The 26,481-nt window shown below is 33.1% G+C and overlaps 5 protein-coding genes across 7 annotated transcripts; 1 reads left to right on the top strand and 4 right to left on the bottom strand.

The window, feature by feature from the left end:
* Positions 1–2,918: 2,918 nt before the first annotated feature.
* Positions 2,919–5,350, bottom strand: LOC111289727 (putative pectate lyase 18). Its single transcript, XM_022880996.2, has 4 exons — positions 4,797–5,350; positions 3,949–4,689; positions 3,617–3,755; positions 2,919–3,501 (listed from the first exon to the last, which is right to left on the bottom strand). The coding sequence occupies exons 1-4, from the start codon at positions 4,907–4,909 to the stop codon at positions 3,280–3,282; spliced, it is 1,215 nt and encodes a 404-aa protein (XP_022736731.2). The 5' UTR covers positions 4,910–5,350; the 3' UTR covers positions 2,919–3,279.
* A 7,528-nt stretch (positions 5,351–12,878) lies between these two features.
* LOC111290564 (vignain-like) lies at positions 12,879–14,854 on the top strand. The gene is made up of 4 exons (XM_022881913.2): positions 12,879–13,412; positions 13,599–13,834; positions 13,942–14,082; positions 14,468–14,854. The coding sequence occupies exons 1-4, from the start codon at positions 12,962–12,964 to the stop codon at positions 14,729–14,731; spliced, it is 1,092 nt and encodes a 363-aa protein (XP_022737648.2). The 5' UTR covers positions 12,879–12,961; the 3' UTR covers positions 14,732–14,854.
* Positions 14,855–14,937: 83 nt separating this feature from the next.
* On the bottom strand, positions 14,938–15,786 carry LOC111290565 (peptide methionine sulfoxide reductase-like). Its single transcript, XM_022881914.2, has 2 exons — positions 15,411–15,786; positions 14,938–15,345 (listed from the first exon to the last, which is right to left on the bottom strand). Exons 1-2 carry the CDS (start codon positions 15,738–15,740, stop codon positions 15,091–15,093), a joined length of 585 nt encoding a protein of 194 aa, XP_022737649.1. The 5' UTR covers positions 15,741–15,786; the 3' UTR covers positions 14,938–15,090.
* A 1,574-nt stretch (positions 15,787–17,360) lies between these two features.
* On the bottom strand, positions 17,361–20,522 carry LOC111290942 (autophagy-related protein 16-like). The gene is made up of 5 exons (XM_022882465.2): positions 20,329–20,522; positions 20,043–20,169; positions 19,644–19,825; positions 19,340–19,535; positions 17,361–18,611 (listed from the first exon to the last, which is right to left on the bottom strand). Coding segments are annotated over exons 1-5 (1,530 nt in total). The 5' UTR covers positions 20,331–20,522; the 3' UTR covers positions 17,361–17,588.
* Positions 20,523–21,458: 936 nt separating this feature from the next.
* LOC111290966 (uncharacterized) lies at positions 21,459–25,482 on the bottom strand. 3 transcript variants are annotated; one of them, XM_022882487.2, is made up of 5 exons: positions 24,985–25,482; positions 23,887–23,923; positions 23,561–23,797; positions 23,404–23,451; positions 21,459–22,348 (listed from the first exon to the last, which is right to left on the bottom strand). In XM_022882487.2, exons 1-5 carry the CDS (start codon positions 25,284–25,286, stop codon positions 21,782–21,784), a joined length of 1,191 nt encoding a protein of 396 aa, XP_022738222.1. In that variant the 5' UTR covers positions 25,287–25,482; the 3' UTR covers positions 21,459–21,781. The 3 variants fall into 3 exon arrangements, with proteins under 3 accessions (XP_022738222.1, XP_089624613.1, XP_089624612.1); XM_089768487.1 differs by lacking the exon at positions 24,985–25,482 and adding an exon at positions 24,640–24,655; XM_089768486.1 differs by lacking the exon at positions 24,985–25,482 and adding an exon at positions 24,000–24,018.
* Between the last annotated feature and the right edge of the window lie 999 nt (positions 25,483–26,481).

The following is a 26,481-nucleotide window of genomic DNA, read 5'->3' as shown; positions in this document are numbered from 1 at the left end:
AGGCTGTAAAATCCAAAAGATTGAGATGAATAATATTTTTTGTCATATAAATTAAACAGATAGAGATAAGGGCTAAAGATAAGATTAAAAATTTTTTTAAAAAAAAGATAAAACAAATTTACGAGATGACAAACCCTAGTTTTATAGGTGCTGGACTTAGAACCGAGTCTCAAGGAATTTGCCAGCCTCTAATGGGAGATTGGGTGAACTAAATTAATTGTCCAAAGGGCAAACTTTAATTAGACCATCCATTTTTTCACAAACAAGAATTACACAAAGGAGAGCCTATACATAAAGCCACAAGCCCACACGAGAGGATTATACGTTGGACACAGGCCACCTAATGTTCTTCAAGTACCCCAGATATAATCAAAGCAAAAGGCCAGCCCAAAAATAAACTAGTTTCAGTTCCATTTCCCTAGCCTAGCATATTCTTTTGGACCCGCAAATTCGTTTATTTTCTTTGAAAAATATTTGTTATTAAGCTATAAAAGGGTTTCTGGATTTTATTTAATTTATATTTTTAATCGGATTAATTAGATTATTTATGTTAAATTTAACGAATTTATAAAAATTACTTCAACGAGCCTGTTCTCCATATAAACGATAATTCACTTTGTTTTTTTAATTTTTGGTAGGGCAATTTGTTAGACTTTTATCTACTTGGAATCCATGAATTAAATATAAGCAAGCAATTGTCATTTGTCAAGGTCATAGAATTTGCCAGCTCCTCTTTAAGATATAAATATATTCCACAATTCTCGATATGGTGGAAATGTTCCCATCTCTCCTATATTTTTCTTCTTTGCTTACTCCTCTGAGCACGTTTTTTTTTTTTAATTTTTTATCAGATATTGTTGAACCAATTTTATACCTTTACCTAGTGAATAGCACATGGGCAGAATTGTGCTTTCCTCTTATTCTAGAAAGGCTGCTTTACGCATGTTAAAATGGCATTCTCTACCAAAACTGTAGACCAGACATTAGCTTGATCCTCGCCGTGATCTCGCTTAGACCGTTGCCTTGGTAGGGTCCCCCTGCCCTGTGGCTTCCAGATGGCGAGCAAATCGCATTGGTCATATTGGCTCACGGTATATGACTGGCTGGATTACATTTTGCAGTCTCTCTCTCTCTCTCTACTCATTGGAATGTTGAAAATCCGTCACAAAAATCAACCATTTTGTTGCTGCTAGCTGAAGGAAAATATTGATGGTCCTAAAGCTCAATATCATCATCTGTTGATAGGCTATAGTCGTCTTCAAATTAGGCTCCCCACGCACTTATTGTCTCTCACATGGTCGGGTCCATGACATCTGCATCATCACGTAATGTCTTAAGACCAATCCTAACCATCTGCTGAATGATGGGATGGTCCAAATTAATTAGAAATCCAACTTGGAGGGTTTTCATGCACTAAACCTGTAAACCCAATTCTGATTTTTCCAGTTGGCCAATGATATAACATTCCTCCAAACACTTATCATTAACATGCTATTTACATCATCTATAATTTTCTTGATACGTTTTGTCAATGTCATGTGAACAAATCATGCACTTTTTTTTGTTGTTATAATCACTTGCCATGTTTGTCAGCTAAACAGAAGTTAACCCAAACCTAAACAGTTGTTTAAAGCAATTCTCTCAGCAAAGATGGTCCTGGTTTTGGTTAGAAAGGTCCTGTCTGTATGCAGCATGTTGTCTATATTAAGCACAAAAGAACTTCTAGGCCTTCGATCATAATTTCTCTTTTGTACTTTATACTGCAACCAATAACAAATCAATGGGGCAATGGTGCCACTGATGGGGCAGGCAACAAGGAGAGATCAGCATTGCAATCCACGTCCCTGTTTGAGAATGAGAACCGCTTAGTTCAATATTTATTCCGTGACATTTAGGAAGGAAAAGTAACTCGTTCTAACCCAACTGGAAAAGGGGTCCATTTCTTTGGGGTTTAATTGCAGGGCCCAGTTTTGTAGCATATGATCACTACATACGGATGCGACCCTGGCCAACCAATTGAGAATCTAAAATTCTGATCCGGCAGGGCAGGGGCAAAGGTGTTCTAGAGCCCTTCAGAACTGGAGCACCGGAGCATTTACCTGAATCATATCCTACAATATCTAAGTATGACTAGGAAAGGCTGATCCACTGTAATCTTTGAATGTTGCATGTGCAAGCTAGGCTATGATGCTACCCGAGAGTTGGGAAATCTTTGGTGCTCATTAATAAAGAAAAGGATAAGTGTTGAACATGGAAGCAAGCCACTTTTGTCAAAGATCCAGTTATAACCAATTTCAATTTTAGTCGAGGGGCAGGGGCAGACCATTCCATCAAAAGCTGTTCCTTGGAATGCATGTGCCATGCCCTTTTTGTCATTACATCTAATCCCTGTAAAGTCTCTTCGCGGGCCCTGGAGACTAGGCGGTGGGTTGTTTCTTTTGGTGTAATTTTCTGTTAGTCCAGGCCTTCCTTTCCAATGGGAACTAGACACGCGTCCCATATCCCCATCTGCTTTCTTTGGTTAGTCTATGATATATGGGTCGGTGAAAAAGCATGTTCTTCATGGTCAAAAAAGGACCAAGGTCGAAAGTGATCTATGTTACAATCTTGGAGTTGAATGGTGTGGATTATTTGGAAGGATGGGCATCTCTTACTGGGATTCCATGTTTGAAAAATTGTTTACTTTGTCGAAAACCGATGACGATTTAGTTCTGGAGCCAATTTAACTATGATTATGGTGGTTGGTGAACTTTCCTACTGAAATCAATTCAAATTAATTCAAAAATACTTGAAGGTGAAGCTTTTCATCCGTCTTCACTTGCATTTTGTTTCTTTGTCTCAAGGGTCGGCATTATTTTTACTGTCTTTTATAGTTTCCACCATGAGAGAGAGAGAGGAAGAAAAGGAGAGAGTTAACATAAACATAAATTAGAATTTAGTATATATCAACACATCTGCACTTGTTTTCTCAAAGTCCATCAAGACTCTACAAAAGAATCCCTAGATGTTCTAAGAGTAACTGGCCGAGGTTGTAATTATCAGAGTTGAATAAACAAACAAAGAAAAAGACAAAAAAAAAAAAGTAGAAAAAAATGGTAAATGGAGGGAAGAAAAAGCCAAGGAAATCCTCTAGCCACACTTTTCTTCTCCTTCCTCATATTTTCATTTTTTTGAAGAACTTTCCTTTCTACGATCATTTCTCTAACTAAGTATAATTGCACTCGAACACCACTTCAATCACTTGTAAAAAGTGTCGTGTTCGATCACATGTCTCCATCATCAGCAACGGGAGCCTTTCTTGCAATTAAGTGTACCGGCATTTGTCGTTATCGTAGCAACAAGTGAAGATGGCCTAGCTCCCAAGCTAGAAGCCTTGGCATAGCTTGATGAGGCACCAGCACCCGATGGCGTAAAATATGCACCGTTCACCATCAGGTCGCCTTCTGATCTCCAATTCCAGCTGCTCCATTCACTCTCGGGTGCATCTTCATGCTTGGTCACCTGCATGAAACAATTATTATAACTCATTTAAGTCTTATTAAATATATACTACTCCTATTCCTATATACCTTAAATGGATTGAACCTTCGGTTTTAAGTATTAAATGGGTTCTCACCTCTTTGCTGAATCTGTCATCGGGTGCATTAAATCTGTTCCCTTGGCTGTTGATGGTTGGGTTAGCACTTCCTCCAATGGCATACATCTCCCAATGGGTGTAGTCATTGTTCACCACGTGGAAATACCCATGTCTACATCTGTAAATGTGAAAAAAAAAAGTTGTTTTAGTCTTTTAGATGATGACCCACATGTAACCAATTCACTGTGAGATGTCTACCATATAATTTTGGTGGATAGTGGGTTTTTCACTCTAGAAATCTTATTAAAATGAAAAGGTGGATGGGCTACCCCATATGGACTACCATTTTTATTACCCTTTTAATTATTTACCTTGGCATTCTTTGGACAAGCCCTTCTCCAAAGTGATTAAAGGCTATGGTGACTTGCATGTTCTTGTCTTGAGTGTAGGCATCATTGTGCCCCAATAGCATGACCTTATCATGGTGAGTCATGTAGTTGTTCGAAATGGTGATTGCCGTGGACCCATGAATGGCATCAATCAGCCCGTCCTTGCAGTTTGATAATGAGTTATGATCCACCCAAATGTCGCTACCACCAAAGATGGAAACACCATCACCGTCTGATATGGTCCTCCAACCATAGTGCCGTGGGGAGTCTCTCACCATAGCATTCCCTCCTTGCTTGCAGTCATGAATGTTGAGTCCATGAATAATAATGTTGGTGACAAACTGAACGGTAATGCATGGACCCCCAGCAATGTGAACACTAGCACCCCTGCCATCGATTGTCTTAAAAGAGTTCATGATGAGTTCTTCCTTCAATTGAATGGTCATGTCACTAGCGAAAATGATCCACAATGGCTCATCTTGAATCACAGCATGCCTTAGAGTTCCTGGCTTGGGGTTAACAGGGTCATCATCACCAGAGTCAGTGACCACATAAATTTTACCATCTCTTCCACCAATGGCATTCTTGCCAAACCCAATTGCACAGTCAGCTAGCCTCTGGCGGTTCTTCTCCCAGTCGGGGTCACATCGCCAGCAGTCATCGATGGGGTTTCCGGTGCCGCAGGAGAGATAGCCAAGGTTCCTCCTAGACGCATTGATGGCCCTGCCAAAAAAAAAAAAGGGTTACACATTTTAAATATTACCATTCATAATGTGAAAGCTTAGACATTCCTACGATACTAGTAAACTAGTGGTGGAGCAGCCATTCACCTGTGCACATCTTGTACTACAACTTCTGGATCCTCAACTGGGGAAGAAGAAATGAGAGTTGGGATTAGAAGAGATGTCAAGAGGAACAGAAGAGAAAGTGAAGGGATTGCCATTTTCCTTTCCTCTTGTATTTGTTGAGACAGTGAATGGAGGGAGAGGGTTGAGCTTGAGAGAAACGAAAAGAAGAGAGGGGTCTTTATAAGGGGACTAAAGCCTTGCTCAAAGGCGTGATTAAACTAAACATGTAGGGTCGCTATGCTTCGTGATTTCAGGTTTTACGGGATTCCAGTTGGGTAGTTTTGGCCGTTAAGCAAGCCCCCGAATGAAGCTACCCCAAACAGTCAAAAACAAAACAAAAGCTATAATTGTTGCTCCTACAGTCCCTGTTACCAAATTCTCTTCCAACCCTTTGTTTCTTTTTGGCCATTTCCATCTAGATTCTAGCCCGTCACACCGAGCCAAAATATACCATCATTTGGGATTTCCAGGGCATATTGGCTCATGGTCTACTTGTTTTCTTGAAGAGGGTTTGTTCAAATTCAATATTAGGGTTTGGTAGTCATTGAATTGAGAAGGACATTAGGGAAAAAAAAAAAAAAAGAACACAAATAAGGTGGGACTAATTCGAACTTGGATGAAGACTTCGTTGCTTCATCGGTTAATCAATCTGTTTAGCAGTAGGCCAATAAATTTTATGGATTTTATGGGTCCCCTTTAGCATTTACTTTATTTGGTCGATAAAAGGGTGAAAGTACTGCTAATGTCTTTGTATGCTTTTTCTTTATTAAACATCAACATACAAAAGTTCATATGAAAACTTACATAAGAAGTTGGATTTTATAAATGAAAATTCAGCTAATGTCACGTATACTTGATGGATTTTGGAATATCAGTTAGATGAAAACCAAAAATGATCATAATTTTAACTTAAAACTTAAATAAATTAATTTATGTAAACATTGTTATAACATAACTTCTATAAATTTAAAATTCAAATATTAATCTTTATAATTTTTTTATTTTTATAAAAAAAGTTGCACCAATAATTTATGAAAAAAGTAGTTGATGCATTATATAAAAACGAGATTTTCAAGTATATAAAATAAAATAAAAAATAGAATCATACAATTTATAAATAATCAACTTTTTTACATTTTGAATATCTATTTTTTGTGAAGAATTTCTACAAAGTTTTTAAGAGGAAGTTTGGGAAATATTTTATTAAAAATAATTTAATAAAATTTTTAATAAAAAAACCTAAATCAATAAATTGATAAAATTTAATAAAAAAAATTAAAAATACCATTAATTTTCCCATGTGTCATTATAAATGGGCCTTGAAATTGTTAACCAACTCTCCAACAATAATTAACTACTAGCACTAATCTGTGCTTGTCACTCCCCACTTACTTCAACGCCAACCAGGCTGACCAATGTCCAAAAACTTTAATTTCGCTTTCTTTTTCATTTTTTAAGAATTAATTAACAATAAATTAAATTTAAAATCCCCGTGACCACAGCACATGCATTTGCTCTCTAATTCAAACGTCACTGCTCTTTGTAGGCCCTAAATTGTTTTTTTTTTCTTTGTTAAGTATACAATTTTCTTCTTATAATATTTTTCGAAGCCGCAAAATTCGCCGAAATTTCACATTACCAAATAAAAATGTATAAAATGCTGACATGGCATAACGAACGCTCACAATAATGAATGAATCATAATTTTTTATTAAGATATGAAGGATGATGAAGTCGTTGATTTTAAAATATTGGTAAAATATAAGATATTTTTAGAATAAAATAAAACTTAAAAATGAAAAAAAAATATTTCAAATTTAATTTTATAAATTTCTATAATCATTTATTACATATAATAAATTTAAATTTTTAATATTTATAATTTTTTTTTTTATAAAAATTATAAAAGCGTGAAAGTCTTTGCTAGGAATCATAGAAAAGATTGAAAGGCAGAGCCCATGTTAGCAGGTGGCCCTTTTAAGAGGCTTTTGGTCCAAACCTTCTTTTTCTTTTTAATGGTGGGGTTGGGATGGTCAGAGTGAAAACAACTGGGCAGCATCCCTCATCCACTTAACACGTGATGAACAATGCTGCTGCCATGTGGCATGCTCTCTTAGCCAATAGTTTTTCTCCTTTGCACATGCAGGTATCTTGCGATTTCACAATCAAATCCAATCTATTTTTTATATTCCATGTCATTTTCATTTGTTAATTTGTTGCTTATTTCTTGGATTAAACTCTTATTAAATTTAGAATTTCAAATTATGGAATGATTGAGGACTATGTATAGTCAATATTTTAGGTAGTGGAAATTAATAGTCAAGTTTTTAGGTAATACACTTATTTTTTTGGTGGGAAATGCTACCGACAAATAAAAGGTAATTATGCTTTTTCATTCCTAAATAAAAGTAATAAATCAATATAAAATTAGATGAAACTTACACATAATGAACTTGGTTTTGAAACATAAAATAAATTTGTTAGTTTCATTTTCAATTTTCAAACACTATCACATTCCTCCATCTATGAAGGATTTCTTTCCGGCATAAATAATTTTTTTTCAACACACCCCAAAATGTAATAACTTTAGTATTTTCTATCTAAAATCCCTCGATATCCAATAATCACTTTAAGCTCTAATTATTTCAGAATTGAGTCGGGTTGGATTCTATAAAATGAGCAAGTTCTCTCAATGTTTATTTTTTTCATTCATAAAACTCAAAATTGAGATCTTAAATAAAATAGAATTCTTTGTAATTTTGACCAACAGGTGTTGGTAATAATAACCCTAGTATTAATAATAAATGAAAGTTTCTAGCATGACTCTTAAGCCAAATTAGGCTTAAAATTAGCTTAGATGTTAAATATTAGTAAAAAACTAATTAAACTATAATCAATGCGGTTATATATATATATATTTACGAAAAAGGTCAAAACCTAGTGGAATATATAAAAGAAAGAATAATTACAAACGTTGGAGATTGAATTTTAAACTTGTAGGAATCTACCACCTTAAGGGAGTTGAGTAAACCGTTTAGGTTAAACTATAGATTTAATGCATATCATATCACGTGCTAGACTATTTTTTTTTCATGATGAAATTACATTTATTAATGTAGTTATATATGTATGCAATATTTTCAATCGTACTATAGTTTAAGATATATACAGAAATTAATACCCATCCAATGATATTGAATTTGAAAGGTGTTATGTATTTGTCAATGTTATGTATGTGCTTTCTTCATTGATTTTTCCTTTCTTGATCTCTTTTTCTTATGCAACATCCAACGTGCATGATGAATGTGCATGAAATGAGATTTCAGACAAAGCAGGGGGTGGAAGATTGTCTGTGAGGACGGTGGAAGGATGACCCTACGTATCCAACAATCATCAAAATGATGGTTCAACAAACATCACTTATTGGATGCAGGCCCCAGACGAAGGGGTTACATTTCTTAACCACATAAGAGCTAGCCACACCTGCCTCCTCCGCATGCAGCAAATCGATTCTCAACCACATATATATAACCCCAACTTCGGACTACTGTCGGCTGGTCTATCCTATATGTATCCATTGTCCCTTGCCCCTATACCACATTACATCATTAATTAATTGATTTTATGAACAAATATAATCTATATATGTAATTTTGAGTCACATGATAGAAGCTGGTAATAATTTTTAAGTGATTTATACATATATATATTATATATTATTTATATATATATATATATATATATATGCTTGCTCATTATGAACATGTGGGTTAGAAAACTATTATTATGTGAACGAATGATGTAATTCATGATGGGTTCAAACAATAGGATAAAAAATATATGATTCGTTTTAAATACATAGATAGTAAACATTTTTTTACTCTACATGCAAAGTTAAAAGAGTAACATGTTTCATTTTTTTAATTAATTTTAAAAATATTTTCTATTTTGTAATATACGATAAGAAATATATATAATTTTATTAATGTGGAATCTAAAAATTTTGTTGACTATGAATGAGGTATACATATATAAATATATATATATATATATATATTTATTACATTATCAACTTTATTGCGTAAAGGAAAAGCATAAATCACATGCATGCTATGCATTACCTATCATTCACTGCTATGATCAAAATCTTATGTTAAAATATTTTGGAGTCGGACCCGTCAGCAAGAATATTGTGTTGATCTTAAGAAGTACCATTGAGCCACCAGAAAGCTTCTGTTTTGAATCAAAATCAGATAAAATTGTTGGTAGCTTCATGATGCTTGGTAATTCTTTTTTTTTTTTTTTAATGTGTTTTACTAAAGTGGACTGAGTATTAATGTCGTATTATGAAGACTCGGCATGCGCTGTAATTTCTTTGAAACATACCTTAAGAGCTACTGGTAACAGTTAAGTTTAATTTGCTTCCACCAAATGCAAGTTGATTACATAACAAATCAAATGCTAGTTAAAATTACGCAATGTGGATTAGGTATTTAGGTTTTATATGATTTTATATGTTCAACATTTATTGCAGTTAACACATTAAAGACTTGATCGAATAATGGTTACATATAGAGAGCGAAGGTATATATCAACTTACACAATGTAAAACTAAAAAAAAAAATTTACATGTTTTTTTAATTATTGATTTCAATAAATTTAAAAAAAAATTTTAACTTAGCAAAAAAAAAAAAAGAGAGATAAATAAAAAATAGAAAAAAAAGTTTAATTTCTTCATTTGATATATTAAAATCAATAATTAAAAAAATATGTAAATTTTTTAAATTTTATACTGTATAAGTTGATTCCTTCTCATATATATATATATATATATATATATTAGTTTCATTTATAGGCCAAGCTTTGAATATGAGTTTTAGAACTTGAACCTTGGTTCGACTTTAATTATTGTTTAATGAAAAAATATTTTTATTTAAATTTAATTATGAAAATAAAAAAATGTTAATATACAATAAATATTTAATATTCTTAATAGTAATCAAATTTGATTAAATATGATTGATTGGGTTGAATTTCGAACAAAAACTTTCAAAAATCAATCAAATCTAACTCAATCCAACCCATCAATAAGTTTAAGATTGTACAAGCAAGCCTATTTTAATGATAATTATAAATTATTGCAATGTACATTATGTTTTGATTATGCTTCTTAATTAAGGAGACAAAAGTAAAAGAAGATCATATAATCATAGGTAGCCATATGGCAGGGTAGTAGTATCAGTCACGTTACCCTTTTTCATATAATTTGAAACACTCAGCCTTACCTTTTTTTTTTTTTTTTAACTAGAAAAATGAGTTGTAATGTTTCTTACCTTTAATCAATAATGTCGGGGATTATGTATATATATATATAGGTAAAAAGTCAAACTTGCACAGTAATTGAATGAAGCAATCATCTTTCTCCATTTCTTTGTAAGTGTTGCAAAGATCGATACCTATGATTCTTTTGACTTTGGTAGTAATTAATCAAATGATTAGAATCAATGTTTCGTTGAGTTTGTTACATAATAGCTTGTAACCTTTTTAGGAGGTAAATTTTCGTAAAATTAAAATTCTAACAATTATAATTTTTTTTTTCAATCTTTAATTTCTTTATTTTTTCTATAATTTTGAAAAGCTCTGATAATTGATGGGAAATTAATTAATTAAGTGATTAATTGAGAGAATGGGCTTAAGCTTAAATCCAAACTGTGGCCAACATAAATACTATTGGGCTGTTGTTAGTCCAAAAGAGGAAAGCTTCATGAATTTTGCTAAAGAAAATTTAGCTTAGTGGGTAGTTAATAATTGTTGAATACTTGGTGTTAGGAGAAAGTCTAGCAATTTGATTAAGGTAAGATTAAAATTATGGGATTAAAAAGGAATTCAACGTAATTAAATTCTTAATGTTTTAAGATATTATTGGAGAAAGTTCAACATTAATAAAATTTTTTTAATTTTCATTTGAAATAGTTATTAACATTCATGTGAAATAACGTATGCCTTAAGGCAACGATTTTTTAAAGGTTTCCGTCGATTAGTAATTTTAAATATGATATAAAAATGATATGAAAAAAAAAAAAAATTTAAAATTAAGTAAAAACTATATATAGATTTAATAAAAATAAAAAATTATATTTTATATTTAACATATCAATATAAATTTAATATAATAATTTTCATATTTTATATGTATTAAACATAAAATAATTACGATACAAATACACGAATTATCAAATTTTCTTAAACTAATGTTAATTAAATAAAAACATGTATAGATATCTTCAGTTGGGTTATTTCCAGGCAAATAGGGATATGGGTTGGCCTAAAGAGGCTGACAAACGTTGCAACTAACAGCTTACAAACATTGAAAATCAATGAGTTTTTAGTTTGGCTGCATGTCGTTTGCTGGTATTGAGGTGTCGTTTGGATGAATATATGTGACCAAGAAAACTAGTAGGTCTTTGAAATGAGTTTAGGAGTTGGACTCGTCCCGGTTTCAAATTTTATTTTAATAATAAAGTTTTTTTGATTTAATTTTAATTTTAAAAGACATTTAAATTAATAATATTTTTATAATTTTTTAAAAATTTAAGAATATAATAAATTGGGACGGACTTTTTGAATGACCAATCGAATTTGATTAGACTTAATTAAGGAACAAATTTACTTACATACTTCTTCAACAAAAAAATATAATAATTAGTGAAATCAACACACTAATTAATGTGAATAATTTATTAATTATCCTTTGAAAATGAGAATATTTGTTGCGAATACAGCTACCTTCATATGTATTCTAAGGTAGAAGTGATCGATGCCCAGCACATCACGCTACTACTCCTGCAAGCATTGTTTTGACCACCTAGTCAAATTGCTTGGACCATCAGGAGTTTGTGCCTTTTTACTTTTGATTCAATTTGTAATTGACACATAATTTCATTAACTAAAAACCAATATCTGTAAACCCATTCATGGAATCATTTTTTGTTCTTCAAATAACATTCAAATTCTCTCGAACATCAACCATTAAATCAAATGTTTTAAAGTTTTTATATTTAATTTAAGCTTTGTAACTAATTTTATTAAGTTTGAGTTACATTATTGTGAGTTGCATAAGTAACTTAAGGATTTCAACCTTCTAAAACGAGGAATCAATAGACGAAGCAACGATTATGGAATGTATCAAAACAACAAAAGCAACAGTTTAATGTTACAATCAACTTTTCAATTTAGCTTTTTACAAAGAAAAGAAGTTTGATGAAATGTAGTATTTCTTTCAATTTCTTCACCAACCCGCAATCTGCTTAATTAATTAAAGTTTAACGTAGATATAAATTTATTTAAGAACCTTGCTAAAGAACTCTCATCTCATTATTGTTATATATGATACGATATTTTATTCACAAAATCTTTAAAAGTTTGATCGTACAATATAGTTACAGTGTGACGGAAGTTTTTCGTCACGCAACAAAATGAAACTCGTAATGCACTCGCCATGAAGGCTTGAAATAGAATTGATTACACAATTCGATTCAACTCCATCTCTTTTCTTGTCAGCTTATTCCTATTCCAAAGCAAAATTTTGAGCTAAGGTCTCAGTTAAAGGCTTAAAGACAAAGCAGTTACAAAGGCTTTAATTATTTTCCAACTCGCAAAGATATCGTGGCTGAAAGCCACTATAGACGTAACCATATCTCTCGTCACCTCCTTTTTTTTCCCCATCTTTCTCTCTCGCGTTTATGTTAACGTGTTCGGCATGTAAACTTCACCATCTTAGAATCTTAATGCACAGTTGCCCACAAGTTTTTCTATGTTAACTGCTTCATTGGATACCCTTTTTTCCTTTTGCTTTTGACTCATTTTTGCTTGTTTTGGTAGAACTGTTCATGCATAAACTTAACGTTCTTGTTCTCCATTATTCTCAAAACCTCATCTCCATATCTGTTTTCCTCAATTATACACAGATTGTTGATGCTCATAAGGAACCTGTAACTTCTTCATTTATTATCCTTTTGTTTTGTTCTAGTTTCATCTCTATCTTCTACTCAATTATTCTTCTTCCATTCCTCTATATAAACCAATTGTCAAGGTCTCTGAATTCCCATAATTTGTTTTGTGTTGAATTCTAATATCAAGTACTGAAAATGAGGGTGGTTAATGTTTTGTTTCTGGTTGTGCTCTCACTGGCTCTGGTTCTCGGAATAGCTGAGGGTTTCGATTTCCATGAGAAGGATTTAGCGTCCGAGGAGAGTCTGTGGGATTTGTATGAGAGGTGGAGAAGCTATCATACGGTTTCTAGGAGTCTTGATGAGAAGCACAAGCGGTTCAATGTGTTCAAGCAAAATGTTATGCATGTGCACAACACTAACAACAAGGAAAGACCTTATAAATTGAAGCTGAACAAGTTTGCAGACATGACTAACCATGAATTCCGAAATGCTTATGCTGGCTCAAAGATTAAGCATCATAAGATGTTCCAAGGGAAACCCCGTGGGACTGGGAGCTTCACGTATGAGAAAATCAACAGTGTCCCACCCTCCGTTGATTGGAGGAAAAAAGGCGCTGTTACCGCCGTTAAGGACCAAGGCCAATGTGGTAAGGACACATTTTCTGTCATCGATCGTCTTTCTTTTTCTCAATGCTATTATTCCTTTAATTGCCATCCATTCATCCAACATCAATCAAGGTGTACGACGTTAACCTCAGCTCCTATTGCTAGTCGTGTGTTTTAGTTATGTGTGGTCTAATTCTGAATATTGACTGGCATTTAACTTTGAATAGGTAGCTGCTGGGCATTTTCAACTGTTGTAGCAGTTGAGGGTATTAATCAAATTATGACAAATAAATTAGTATCGCTATCTGAACAAGAATTGGTAGACTGTGACACTGAAGAAAACCAAGGTTGCAATGGAGGGTTGATGGACGTTGCATTTGATTTCATCAAGAAGAATGGTGGACTCACTACAGAGACCAATTATCCTTATGAAGCAGAAGATGGAAGTTGTGATGTTTCCAAGGTGCACAATTTGATACAATAGCTTTGATTTTTGAATTACATCAGGTTTATGTTCAATAAAAGCTTAGCTTAATTGAATTCATGAGAATCCATCCGGTGGTTATGCAGGAGAATTCTCCAGCAGTCTCCATTGACGGGCACGAGAATGTGCCTGCTAATAATGAGGATGCTCTGCTTAAAGCTGTTGCACACCAGCCAGTATCAGTGGCCATAGACGCTGGGGGTATGGATTTCCAGTTCTACTCAGAGGTAAACTAAATTTGTCTACCAGAACCTAAAATTATTTGATAAAAGCAGCTTGCATGGAAGTTACAAGCTACTGCCTACTGCATCTACAAGACTTTCTTGAACTGGAAATTTCAATCTAAATGTCACTTTCTTTTCTCTGTTGGCAAATAATTATAGAGCACAACATCTAAGTTGGAGATACTAAGATCAAAACCTGTTCATACCCAGACAGCTTAAACCTTCAGCATAATTTATTACCAGAAGATTCCCCCCAGTATTAGACCGATTTAATCATACTATTTGGACGTTTAAAAGATTTATCAGCAAAACTAATTCAGAACATTTCTGAACTGGAAACTAATTCAGAAAGATCATCTCTCATTATTTTTAATAACTTTGACTGCAGGGGGTATTCACCGGACAATGTGGTACTGAGCTGAACCATGGAGTTGCCGTTGTTGGCTATGGAACAACTATTGATGGAACCAAGTACTGGATAGTGAAGAACTCCTGGGGACCCGAATGGGGAGAGAAAGGTTACATAAGGATGGAACGTGGCATCGAAGACGAGGAAGGACTGTGTGGCATAGCAATGGAGGCTTCATATCCAATCAAGAACTCTTCCTCTAATCCTAAAGGACCTTCATTCTATCCTAAGGATGAACTCTAAACAATTCCAGCCATTGATTCCGGCTTTGTTCTCAGTCTTAGCTGTTATGTTATTTCTCTCTGCCCAAAAGTTGCATGCAAAAGAATCATGATTGAATAATATTCGTTTCCAATTTGGTGTCAATTTTATCAGTCACGATTAATGACTTTCCTATCTGAGGTAGAAACAAACATTTCAGAATTGCTTCAAGCAAGCGAAAAAACAAATAAAAAAGAAACCAATAAGTTCAGACTCCATTTCAATCTTCGGAACATAACTAAAGTCAAAAGGCAACACAATAACAGGTCGATTAACTGACAAGAAGCTTAAGTGCTGTCCAGATAAAGCTGAAATACTAAAACTTGATATTACGTACATTATCAGCCATAGCATCTGATGGGGTCAGTGCAACCTTTTTCAGCAGATTGTTTAGACCCTGAACGTCCTCCCTTTTCCAGGTACTTTTGATGGTACTCCTCCGCCCTGTAAAACCTTTTGGCTGGAAGAATTTCTGTCACAATTTTCTTATCCTTCAACTCTAATTGCTTAGCCTCGAGTGACTCCCTTGCCAGACGAGCCTGGTTCTCATTGTAGTAATATATCCCCGATCTATATTGTGATCCAACATCTCGACCCTGACAAAATTTAAGGGGCCATTAGAAGAAAGAACTAGGGAGCATTTTAAACAAATTTGACATACCTGGCGATTGAGAGTGGTGGGATCATGGCGGCCCCAGAAAACAGAGAGAAGATTGGTGAAGGGGCAGACTTCAGGGTCGAACTGGATACGGACCACCTCGACATGGTTGGTGGTACCGGCACATACCAGCCTGTAATTTGGATCAGGGATATGACCCTGAGAGTAGCCAACCTCTGTCTTAACTACACCTTCAACTCGCTGAAACGCCAGTTCTGCTCCCCAGAAACACCCCGCTCCGAACTGGACAAACTCGTGAGCCGGGTTATCCGGGAGATCCGGATCAGCGTCCAAAGCAGGGTTGTTGTCTGTGATGTCGACTGTAGAGGCCATTCTTCAGTTCCACAGATTTTTTTTTCTCTGCTAGAAGCACAGCGTTGGCAATGTAGAACTAGTCCTACGTTTTTATGACACTTTGTTTGACTTTTCAGAGGATGAATCTAACCGGTTTTGCAGTCAAATTCTACGTTAATAATATAAATAGTATTTATTTTTATTTAAAAATAACAAAATTCATAATTTAATTATAGGGAGAAGAGAATACATAAAATCTATAAATTGAAAATGTATCTCATATGAAATTAAAAATTAATTATATATTTTATGAAAATATAAGGTAAAATTATCTATATATTAAATCTAATGAATTCCAATTTTTCTCTTAATTTCGTACATAACAGGAATTTTATGATTTGTACTGCAATTTTTTTTTTTAATATCCTATTTGACAGGATGCAACATGTGCACAAATAAAATGAAAAAGGAAAAGATATATTCATCTCAATCATGCATGCAAATTATAGACTCATATATATGATAAATAAAGTGATGAAGAAAGAGATGTAACATATATCATCAAACACAAAAAAAAAATAAAAAAATAAAAAAAAACGATCACCCATTATTCAACTCCATCCAATGTCCACATGAAAATTGAATAATATCTCCATAAACAATCAAGAAAGGAATAGCCCACAGGCCATAAATATCTTCCCAAAGGTCTGCATCAAAAATTTGTGCTCATTTGTATTGATCATAAATGCAGATATTAAATTTTTTTTTTTTCATTCAAAGAGGACATAATTTTTATAAAAAAAAAAAAAAAAAAGAGATTTTGATTGGAAATCAAAAATTTTATGTCTTTATAAAATTTTTTTAATCACTAAATCAAAAGGTATAAGATAATATTAGCCTTGAGTCTTATCATTTGATTTTAGGAGATATTAATTTGAAGTGTTAGAATCATTGATTTATAAATTTTAATTAATTACCTTATCGTGATTGATTAGAATAATTTATCTTATTAAAAGTGAAAACTGTATTTATTAATAAATTATTCAAACTCCTTTTGGTAATTAAAATTTAAGTTCAATTTGTTAATTATCAAATTGAGAGAGCTCAATCTATTAAAATAACAAATAGAGTTGAGTTTGATTATTTTTTAAATAAAAATAATAATTTTTCTAGTTGTATAATTGATTTTGAAATGCAGATTTTGGTATGTAACTATTATAGAATTAGATATAGTTAATTACCTTGTTTTTATAAAAGATCACAGTATAAAAATTAAAAAATATATAATTATTAAAATTTAAAATTTAAATCTATTAAATATAATCATTTAAAAATAATTATATCTAAATTCAAACACTTACCTTATTTCATTAATTTTACACAACACTATTAATTTTCACCTTATCTTTTTCCTTACACCAGCTTCTCTGATTTTAGGGTTCAACTTTTCCTAAAATAAGAATAAAATGAAATCATAGCAGAGATATTACTCCAAAATAAACAATTTTAACAGTAGAAGAAAAATAAAGAAGAGAAAAGAGACATGCTTTTGACCTACATTAAAGAAAACCCATCATCCAAAATCTGGCCCTCGTCCTAATTTTTTGTTAGTTTCTGGTTACTTTGGTCTTCAAATTTGTCAAATGAAATAAGAAAAGCTATAACCTGAATTACTGATGCTTGAAATTTGATGCTAAATGTCACCAATTGACTTACAATCAGAACGTATAGTGGAATTTTTAAATAACAAAACAAAAGTTAAACTGTTTTGACATTCGTTGCTAATCATTATTATAGTTGACATTCCGAAAAAAATGGTTATTGACATATGTACAACTATCCATGATGGTTTTCCAACTCCATTCCATGCACAAACTGCGGATCATGTCATGTCCAGGTACAGACAACCCCATTCTTATCGGCCGAGGCTAATGGTTTTCCAAGTCCACTCCAGGCACAACAAAGGACAGGAGCAGTGTGCTCCTTCAAAGTGCTTACTATGTCAGCTTTGGAGATTGACCAAACGTGTATGGATCCATCAGCAGAGCCAGCAGCAATATAATTGCCGTCTGGACTCATACAGGAGCGACTCCAGTTTGATGCCACTCTGTTTCCAGTTGCTCTGAATGTACCACAAACTTCCAAGGATCGAATATCAAATAAATTATGCAAATTATCCCTGCCACTAGTCAATATTACATTTCCATTGCGGGACAGACAGAGAGATGTAATAGCAAGTGAATGTGCAGCGACTTCACTAAGCAACTTTCCTGTCTGAATATCCCACAACCGAAGATTCCCATCGACATGACCTGAGCATATGGTCAGTCCATCTGTGTTGAAGCAAAGAGCATTGCAGTTGCTGTGAAATATTATTGTGTTTGTGCAGTAGCCTTTCTGCAAATCCCACACTTTTATGGTACGATCATAAGCTGCACTCACAACGTGACGACTTGAAACCTTGCTCACATCTACAGCACACACTTTATCCGTGTGACCAGTAAGAGTATGACAGACTCGTCCTGAGTTGACATCCCATACAAACAAGTTGTTTGAACTACTTGCTGCTATTATGAATCTATTGTCATGGGTAATTGCAAGATCAAGGACAGAACCAAGACAGCCAAAAAGACTATGACTTAATGATCCAGTGCTGGTATCCCACATTTTGATTGATCGATCCTGTCCTCCACTGATCAATTTGCCAGAATTGTACTCAAACAGTATAGAAGCACAACCACCTTCGTGGGCATTGATCCTGTGCTTGCAAACAGAGGTAACGATTGATTCCGCAAAAAACTCAGCACCTTCTTCACTTCTACGGACAATACCATCTACTTGCTCTCGGGCAAGTTTTTCTAAACCACTGGCCTTGAGCCGGTCAATCATATCTTCATAAAGTGCATTTGCCTAAACTAAACAAAAGTTAACCACTAATATTTGTAATCTAAAACAGGCATATTGAAAGGTACATTATAGAATCTTTCAAACTCATTCCCACATATAATTGGCATTTTGATTTCAAACTAGCAGTCGAGTGGTATATCATTCTAAATGACACTATTGCTCATTTAATCTTCTCTCAATTGTGACAAATTAAAAGAATATAAAAAAAATGAACCTAGAAGAAGTCGAAGATAACAGAAACATTACCATCCAATTCAGCAGCTCAACAAGACACAACCAAAGACCATGCTCCCTTCCCCGAAACCAAAAGTAAGTGCAGTTCAAATTATATTGCTGATGGGTCAGAATCACCAAAATTTGTTTGTTTAAGCACCTTGTATATACGAAATACAATCCTCCCAGCTCTCTTTTTCAAATTTTTATTCTTATTCTTCCTTTCTACTACTTGTTGTGCAAGAGGCATGCAACTCTGAATTGTTGATTATCCTAAGAATCTTAGCTTCTTTCAAATTCTGAATAAGAAAATCTCATAGAATGCCAACAGCAACAGTTTTATAGTGTTCCAACTAAGCAACCTTGTATGCACGAACTAGATCTCAATGAATCACAAACCCAACACATTTTACTGGTCAAGCTCATAAGAACCTAGCAATTAATCATTCTCAATGACACCTGATACAAGTATACCTTGTTCTGTGTTTTCAAGTAGCTGAAACAACAATATACCATACCTCATTAAGTTTTTCAGCATCCTGCATCTTTTGAAGCATCCAACGATCGACTAACATCTTATTTTCAGCTTCCGCATTTTTAGCTTTAATAGTCAGTTGTTCTAGTTGAGCTTTGAGTTCCTGGTGCTCGCTCATCACCAATTCCAGCGTTTTAACCTTTTCTTCTAAATCTGTCTTTAATTGAGAGCATTCATTCCTGCCACAATAAACAGTCCACCAATAATTAATTCACAGCAACTTCGAATATGAAAAACTAAAAATTATCTGTCTTGCTGGCCAAACCATAAAAAGAACACAACCAAACCTGGTTTGGTTCAACTCCTTCTCCAATTCAGCAATTGCTGTTTCTTTCTCTTGGAGAGAAGCTTTTAAAGCTCTAGACTCGGCTACTTCCACCACTAATTGCTCAGATAATCTCGATTGCGCTTTGTAACATTGCTGAAGTTCCACTTCCAAATTTTCGGCTTTCTCTTTCCATTCCGAACCCTATAACAAAATTCACCAATTACCCAACATTGCATAGTGGCTTTCTATTCTAATGTAAACCCAAAGATTTATCCAACACCTTATTTCAAATCCACTTGTTTTTATAATGTTGCAACGTAGTAAACTCCTCTATAAACATTGAAATTAAAAAAAAAAGAAAACAATTTAAAACATCGTGAATGATCAGAATAAAACCAAAAAAAGAAAAAAAAAACACCTGGGAAATGATTGGCCGAGAAAGAGCAATATAGGCGGGAGAATGAGCTCCTTCTTCGACTAAATGCCGTTTCTTCAACGCCTTCAATGCGTGCTTTATAGCTTCCCTCGCTATCTCCTCTTGTGACCTGAAAACATTGAGCATAATTTATTTCCTACAGTATTTATATCAAACCGAAATTTCATTAAAATTAAAAAGTAAACAGAGCCCGATTTGCGAGACAAAGAATTTTTTTTTTCTTTCACGAAAAAGAAAATAAAAGGAAAGGGGATTTGATTTCACTTACATAATAATAAGATCGGAAGGAACTGAATTTGATTGGTGCAAGAATCAAATTGATATTAGGGTTTTGGGTTGAGCAAAAGATTGTGATTGAAATTAGGGAAAAAAGGGTGAGCCAGAGAGATCTTGAATGAGATTTTCGGGTGAGATTGTGAGATTGTTTAGTTTTTTCTGTTATTAGAGTTTATAATAGTATATATTTATATTTTACTTCTTGTCGCTTTAATCATGTTAACATTAACCAATAAATATGTACATAATGGTTTAAATCCCCCCTTTTTTTTTTCTGGAAAATTCAAAAATTCAAAGAATGATGCGAAGTACATGTAGCATCATGAATTTATTTTTATGATTTAGATTTGTTCTTATTATTTAATTAAGGTTTTGATAAGTGGCAAAGAAAATTTTGATTTCCTTTCTCAATTTAATTATGAAAGCAATATTAATAATTAATTCATGGACAATTACTTCATCTTCATCTAATACTAATATAAATCCAACCGATATTATGTAATATTTAAAAAAAATTAAAGGAGTTTTCCATCTCATAAATATCTTTAAACATGAGTATATAAATATTTTTAAGAAATAAATAAACATATAATTCAACATTTTTTTTATAAAAGAAACAATAGCCTAAAATAATATATATATATATATTATAAGTGTTAAAATTTAAATTTTAATATCAACTCGTAAAAATTATTACATGAATTAATTAAAATAAACATAAAATTTAATGAATCAATTAGATTAAACATCAAATTCAATTCAACAATATTTGTTTTGAATCATAATAGAATAGAACAATGCTATAGTAATTTCATGGGTACTAAGAAATGTGGATCTTTCCTATGCTTGTATATCCTAATGACCCCGAGAATAATTCATCCATTTTAAGGATTTTTCATCTGGTAACTAGAGAGATAAACAGAGTATAGGAATTTAATATTTGATCTCATTTTTATTATCTACCATATCTGAGCAATCATATGTAATAGTATGCATTCTCCTGGGAAATGTATCCTGCAACTTATTTGATTTCTTAAGAAACAAGTTACCAAGTGTTCCAATGCATACTGAGAAAATCACATCTCTTCTGTTTTGGCAGCGCCATAAAACCATAAACCAAGCTAAAAACACAGCACAATATCTGAACATTGTAATGAAATAATAGCTATTACTTACAAATTGTAACACATTTTCAATTTTCCACAAGAAAAAAAAAAAAAAGGAGAGAGGTTAGTTTCTTTCATTGAAAACTCAAAGAGAATAAATCTAAAAAATATACCAAACCCTACAATCCATGACACAGTTATCCTGCAACTTTGAAGACCAAAATATAAATTCTAAAACAATATGTTATTTGTCCAAAACAATTCACTCATTTCCCCATGTTTCTACTTTCTCTATTCACTCCCACTTGAACAAACTCAGTGAACGAATTTGACAAACTTCTACGCTGCTCGGATTCTATCTAACCAATCAACACTCTTCCTGGCTTTTTCTGGCTGATGATCAATGCTTCTCCTAGATTTATCAAGGTATTCCACACTTCTGCGTGACCTCTCCATCCTTTCCATCTGGTCTAAGGATATTCTAATCTTTTCGAGCTTGTCAATGTTATTAAATTTATGATACTCATGAAATTTCAGTTTTTCTGGCCTATCAGTGCTTTTCCTTGGTTTGTCCCTGCTATCAATGCTTCTCCTCGGCTTTTCCCTGCTATCAGTACTTTTCCTTGGTTTGTCCCTGCGGCGGTCTATACTCCTTCTTGGAGCCTCAAAATAGTCAGTACTTTGCCTAGTCTGTTCGATACCATCTGTACTTTTCCAAGGTCCATTTCTCCAAAAAGGTGATTTCTCAACAGTTGATATAAATTTCTTGAGATGCCTAATATACTCAGGGTAGAGTTCCAAATCACAGTGGTTTCCTCCTTTGACCCATAATGGTTCATATTTTTCTTGGCACAGTTCCCAAAGTTGCTTCCCATGAGAGCAGTCAACAACATCATCATTAGTTCCCTGAATTTCAATACCCATAAAATAACATAAGTTAATAACATTACAGATATTCTTCGCAAGTTCAAAATGGAGATAAATAAACTGAACCAATAAAGGTCATAACATTTTAATCAGTATAATTTTTACTTTCTGTTATTTTCTATTTGATACATAAACACGTAAGAACAAAAACATGACAGCAAAGACACTAGAAATCTGAATCAGCATGTATACAGATTGATCATTGCCGGTCAAACTCACGAAAACCAACATGTCTTAAAAAGTAACATGCTAAGTCAACTTGAGAAAATAGGAGAACAATATTTAAACCCCCATTCCACTTCTATTTTTCTCCAAAATCAAAAAGCCGTTTTTTTTTTCTTAAAAATAAGTTCCTTTATAAAACTTTAGTACTAACTTTGATAGAAAATGTGAGAAAAAGGTTTGTCAAGTTTCTCGTCTTTAGTGAAATTTTGTGCTTGTTTCTCAAGAATATGTCAAATAGTTGAAGAAGTAGGAGATAAGCTTTAAAGAAGACTTATGTCACAAACTTTTGCATTACACATGTCCAATCAGCAGCTTAATTCAGCACAAACATGATCCATTTGAAATTTAGCTCTACTACAGCCATAAACCACACCACATCATTGATCATGGCCTCTTCCATTGCTTCAGTTAACAGTTGTGGTGAACTTCAATTGAACTCATTTCAATACATCCTTACCTATATGCTTAAGGTGAATTAGAAACCTTATGTCACCATTTATTCCATCTAGGTCATGTTCAGACATATAAACCTTCATCACTCCTCTTTGGGTACTTCCTTCAACTTTTCAAATTTCATTAAACATTTTTTTGAACTATACATGGCATAAAAATTAAACATATTTCTCAAAAGTTTCATCTTAACTTCACTATCCTAGTGTTATTTTCCTACAATTGCAGATTTTTTGCACTAATGTCTTTGCTGATAAAAAACTATAAGTAGCATGTCATAATTAATTAAAAATAAAAAATATTCCCATGACCATTTCATGCAATTAACAAATGCAAAATATTGAATTTCAGAGACTTACATGAATTATCAGCACAGGACACTTAACCAGTGAGATTTTGTCAATATTCTGCAAATCCAAGCAAATCAAGTTGAGACACATGGTGAAGACAAACATACGCATACTTCAAAAACAAGATTTGATAGATATGAATAGATGAGAGAGTAGAATGTCTAACCTTGTAGATGTCAAACCAGTAAGTGCGCTTCACAGGATACATGACTCTTAGCCCTGATAGTATAGGACTATGCAGAACAACGGCTCCTAGTCGAGGTAAACGAGCAGCAAGATCCACAGTAGGACCACTTCCCACAGACTGACCATATAGGATGATATTTTCTTGCTTGGCACCATAGTTCTCTTCAAGACACTTGTATGCAGCTTCAATATCAGCATATGTATTCTGCTCACTGGGCTGAAAAAAGGCGTATATATCAACTTCAGATAGAGCTATCAGACACAATTAATTCAGTCCTAATAGTAGAGGATTCATGCTACAATTACCTTTCCTGATGATTGTCCATAGCCAGAATAGTCATACCTGCAAAGATTTTATACAAATTACGTTCAAGATTTTGAGATGTCATATTAATGAGTAAAAAGCATTGGTTTCACACCTTAATGATATGTGATGGCAATAGCAGATATCAACTACAATTGGGCATTTTGTGGAGGCAGAAACACAACCACCAATTTAACACAAAAAAGAAAGATCCATATTAATCAACTTTACAAGTCAATTGTTAACATAACAAGACCATGGAACAGACAAACGCAACGAAGATAATGCCTAAATTTGCACTTTCATAGAAAACATTTGTTTCATCTCTCTGAGAAAACATTTGCTTGCTCACACATGACAATTACAACAACCAAATTCTCCATATCTATTTAAGAAAGCCACCATCTTCCATTAAACCCTATATCCCAAACTGACTGCACAAACAACCATGAAAGGCCAAAAATATTAACCCGAGTTGACGGTATCGTACTAAACAATTCCAATTTCCCCTTAGATGCCATTATACCATTGATTTAATTGATAAAGCGAGGTAGCCACATAATGCCAAAAATTCCTTAAATAACACCATCCTGCGTCCCTATTTCGCAGTCTCTTAAACATAACAAGAATCAAATATAATAAAAGAATAACCTAAAGATACTTGAGAAAACAGATCTGTGTTAAGAAACCAAGCACCATAAGACTTCAAACCCTGCATTCAATTGATCTATGACCAACCTAAACAACTGGCGTACCTCAAGCTCAATAAACGAGTAAATAGCGCAACTGTCACCCTCCATCAGAGCACTAAACAAAGTTAACAAAAATTCAAAACTTTAACAAAACCCCCCAATAATATCAACACCTTAGCCTTACAATATCCATTCCTTACACGTCAAGAAAACCAAAATCCGCCCCAAAAACTCCCTCTTGGGAAAAGTCAATCATATAAAAAGAAAAAGAAAAAGCTCATTTTCCACACCAAATTCACAGACATAAACATATGTACAATTATCATCAACAACACCAAATTTGCACAAAAGGGTATATAAAAAAGCCAAAAGAAAAAAGAAAGACGAAGTAAATACTGTGAAACATACCCCATGAGATTGACCCTTAAGTGAATGCTGAGTTCGATGAAAAGCTCATACAGTTGGCCAACATCAGCGGCGTTCCCATGCGAATAGAGCAGAGTTGAGGTGGCCGTGGGGTACCTCACGTACACAGCAGCGATTTCGGTGCCACGGCGTGTTGGAAGACGCAAAACGTCGACGTTTTCACGGTGAGGAAATGGGTGTAAAAGCAAAATCCCAGTAGTTCCATCCTTAACTAGCTTGTATGAAGGTGGGTTGGGTGGAAAAAACGCAAACTTTGCAGCCATAGATGAAGTAACCCCACCCATCTTTTCTCTTCAGTTTCTCCCTTGTTTTTATCCCTCTTTTGCTGCAAATATTGGGTTTTTGGATTAGAATTTAGAACGAAAAGAAGAATAAGAAGAAGATGATGATGACCATTCTTTTTTTCCTTTGTTGTTCTTTCCCTTTCAGAGGATGTTTCTTTTGGTGTCTGCTGTAAAGACTCAAAGAGAGAGAATCTGCGATTTGTGAGCGAAGTCAGTTTCTCTGTTTAATGTTGGGAGCAGTGATACAATCACCGACTGTCACTTATTAGATGTCCGTACGATTGCCATGTCTTTTTAGCGTGTTTGAACTGTTTTGTCCTTAAATTTATGTGGCGGGTTTTGTTTTTTTCTTTTCATTTTTTTTCTTTTCATTTCCTTTTTCAGATTGGTTTTTTTGTTATTGAATCCTCGAATTTCCTATGACGTTTCAATTAGGCCCCTAAACCTTTTTTTTGGCTGGACAAATTGTTATTTACTAGGTACTCTTTTATAGTAGTTGCTATTTTTAATTTGAGATTTATTTTGGCCTTTTGTTTTTCATTCAAAAATCATCAACCTCGTATGGTTTAGAAATGTATTACCTCAAAAAAGATATATACAAAAGAGAAATGAGGAAATTTACCTTATATATTAATTTTGCTTAAAAATAAATAACATTATTTAAGATTTTTTGAAAAAAAAAAGAATTATTTCATGTCTTAACATTATTTATAAACAAATTTTGAATATTATTGGAGTAAGGATTCATTACATTAGTGTAAAAATAATTTAGTTTTACATTCTTTCATAAATATTTGTTTAATTCAATTATTGATATCGTCAAATTTTAAATTGATTTAAAATTTTTAACTATTTGTTTAATATATATAACATAAATATTTTTATATGTATTTGAAATTATCAAAAATTAAATTTAAATTATTAAAATTAAAATTTTAGTATTCTAACAAGAATCACACAATTAAAAGCAATATATATAACAAAATTTAAACTATTAAATATATATTAAAAATATAATATTCTAAATCAATGTGATAGAATATCATATTAATTTAAAAATTTATGTTCATGATAAATATGAGTATATTATTAAATCTAAAAATCGATTTGTAAATATATTAATCATAAATAAAATTATTAAAAATATAATTAATTTTATAATGATGTAATTTAAATCCTTTCCATATTATTTTCT

Source organism: Durio zibethinus, chromosome 11 (genome assembly GCF_047325235.1).
Source record: "Durio zibethinus cultivar Kanyao isolate XHJ-2024 chromosome 11, ASM4732523v1, whole genome shotgun sequence".
Classification (NCBI taxonomy): domain Eukaryota; kingdom Viridiplantae; phylum Streptophyta; class Magnoliopsida; order Malvales; family Malvaceae; genus Durio; species Durio zibethinus.
This window is presented reverse-complemented; position numbering and strand designations above follow the sequence as displayed.

Coding starts and splice junctions, on each gene's coding strand:
- LOC111289727 (XM_022880996.2), bottom strand. CDS start 4,909: ATGGCAATCCCTTCACTTTCTCTTCTGTTCCTCTTGACATCTCTTCTA. Junction 4,690..4,796: donor GTAGTACAAGATGTGCACAG/GTGAATGGCTGC, acceptor TTTTTTTGGCAG/GGCCATCAATGCGTCTAGGA. Junction 3,756..3,948: donor CTTGTCCAAAGAATGCCAAG/GTAAATAATTAA, acceptor TCACATTTACAG/ATGTAGACATGGGTATTTCC.
- LOC111290966 (XM_022882487.2), bottom strand. CDS start 25,286: ATGGGTGGGGTTACTTCATCTATGGCTGCAAAGTTTGCGTTTTTTCCA. Junction 23,924..24,984: donor TTAAGGGTCAATCTCATGGG/GTATGTTTCACA, acceptor AAATCTTTGCAG/GTATGACTATTCTGGCTATG. Junction 23,452..23,560: donor ACTGGTTTGACATCTACAAG/GTTAGACATTCT, acceptor TTGGATTTGCAG/AATATTGACAAAATCTCACT.
- LOC111290565 (XM_022881914.2), bottom strand. CDS start 15,740: ATGGCCTCTACAGTCGACATCACAGACAACAACCCTGCTTTGGACGCT. Junction 15,346..15,410: donor CCACCACTCTCAATCGCCAG/GTATGTCAAATT, acceptor AAATTTTGTCAG/GGTCGAGATGTTGGATCACA.
- LOC111290564 (XM_022881913.2), top strand. CDS start 12,962: ATGAGGGTGGTTAATGTTTTGTTTCTGGTTGTGCTCTCACTGGCTCTG. Junction 13,835..13,941: donor GAAGTTGTGATGTTTCCAAG/GTGCACAATTTG, acceptor GTGGTTATGCAG/GAGAATTCTCCAGCAGTCTC. Junction 14,083..14,467: donor ATTTCCAGTTCTACTCAGAG/GTAAACTAAATT, acceptor CTTTGACTGCAG/GGGGTATTCACCGGACAATG.
- LOC111290942 (XM_022882465.2), bottom strand. Junction 19,826..20,042: donor CTCGGCCAATCATTTCCCAG/GTGTTTTTTTTT, acceptor ATTTTGTTATAG/GGTTCGGAATGGAAAGAGAA. Junction 18,612..19,339: donor ATGCTGAAAAACTTAATGAG/GTATGGTATATT, acceptor TGTTTAGTTTAG/GCAAATGCACTTTATGAAGA.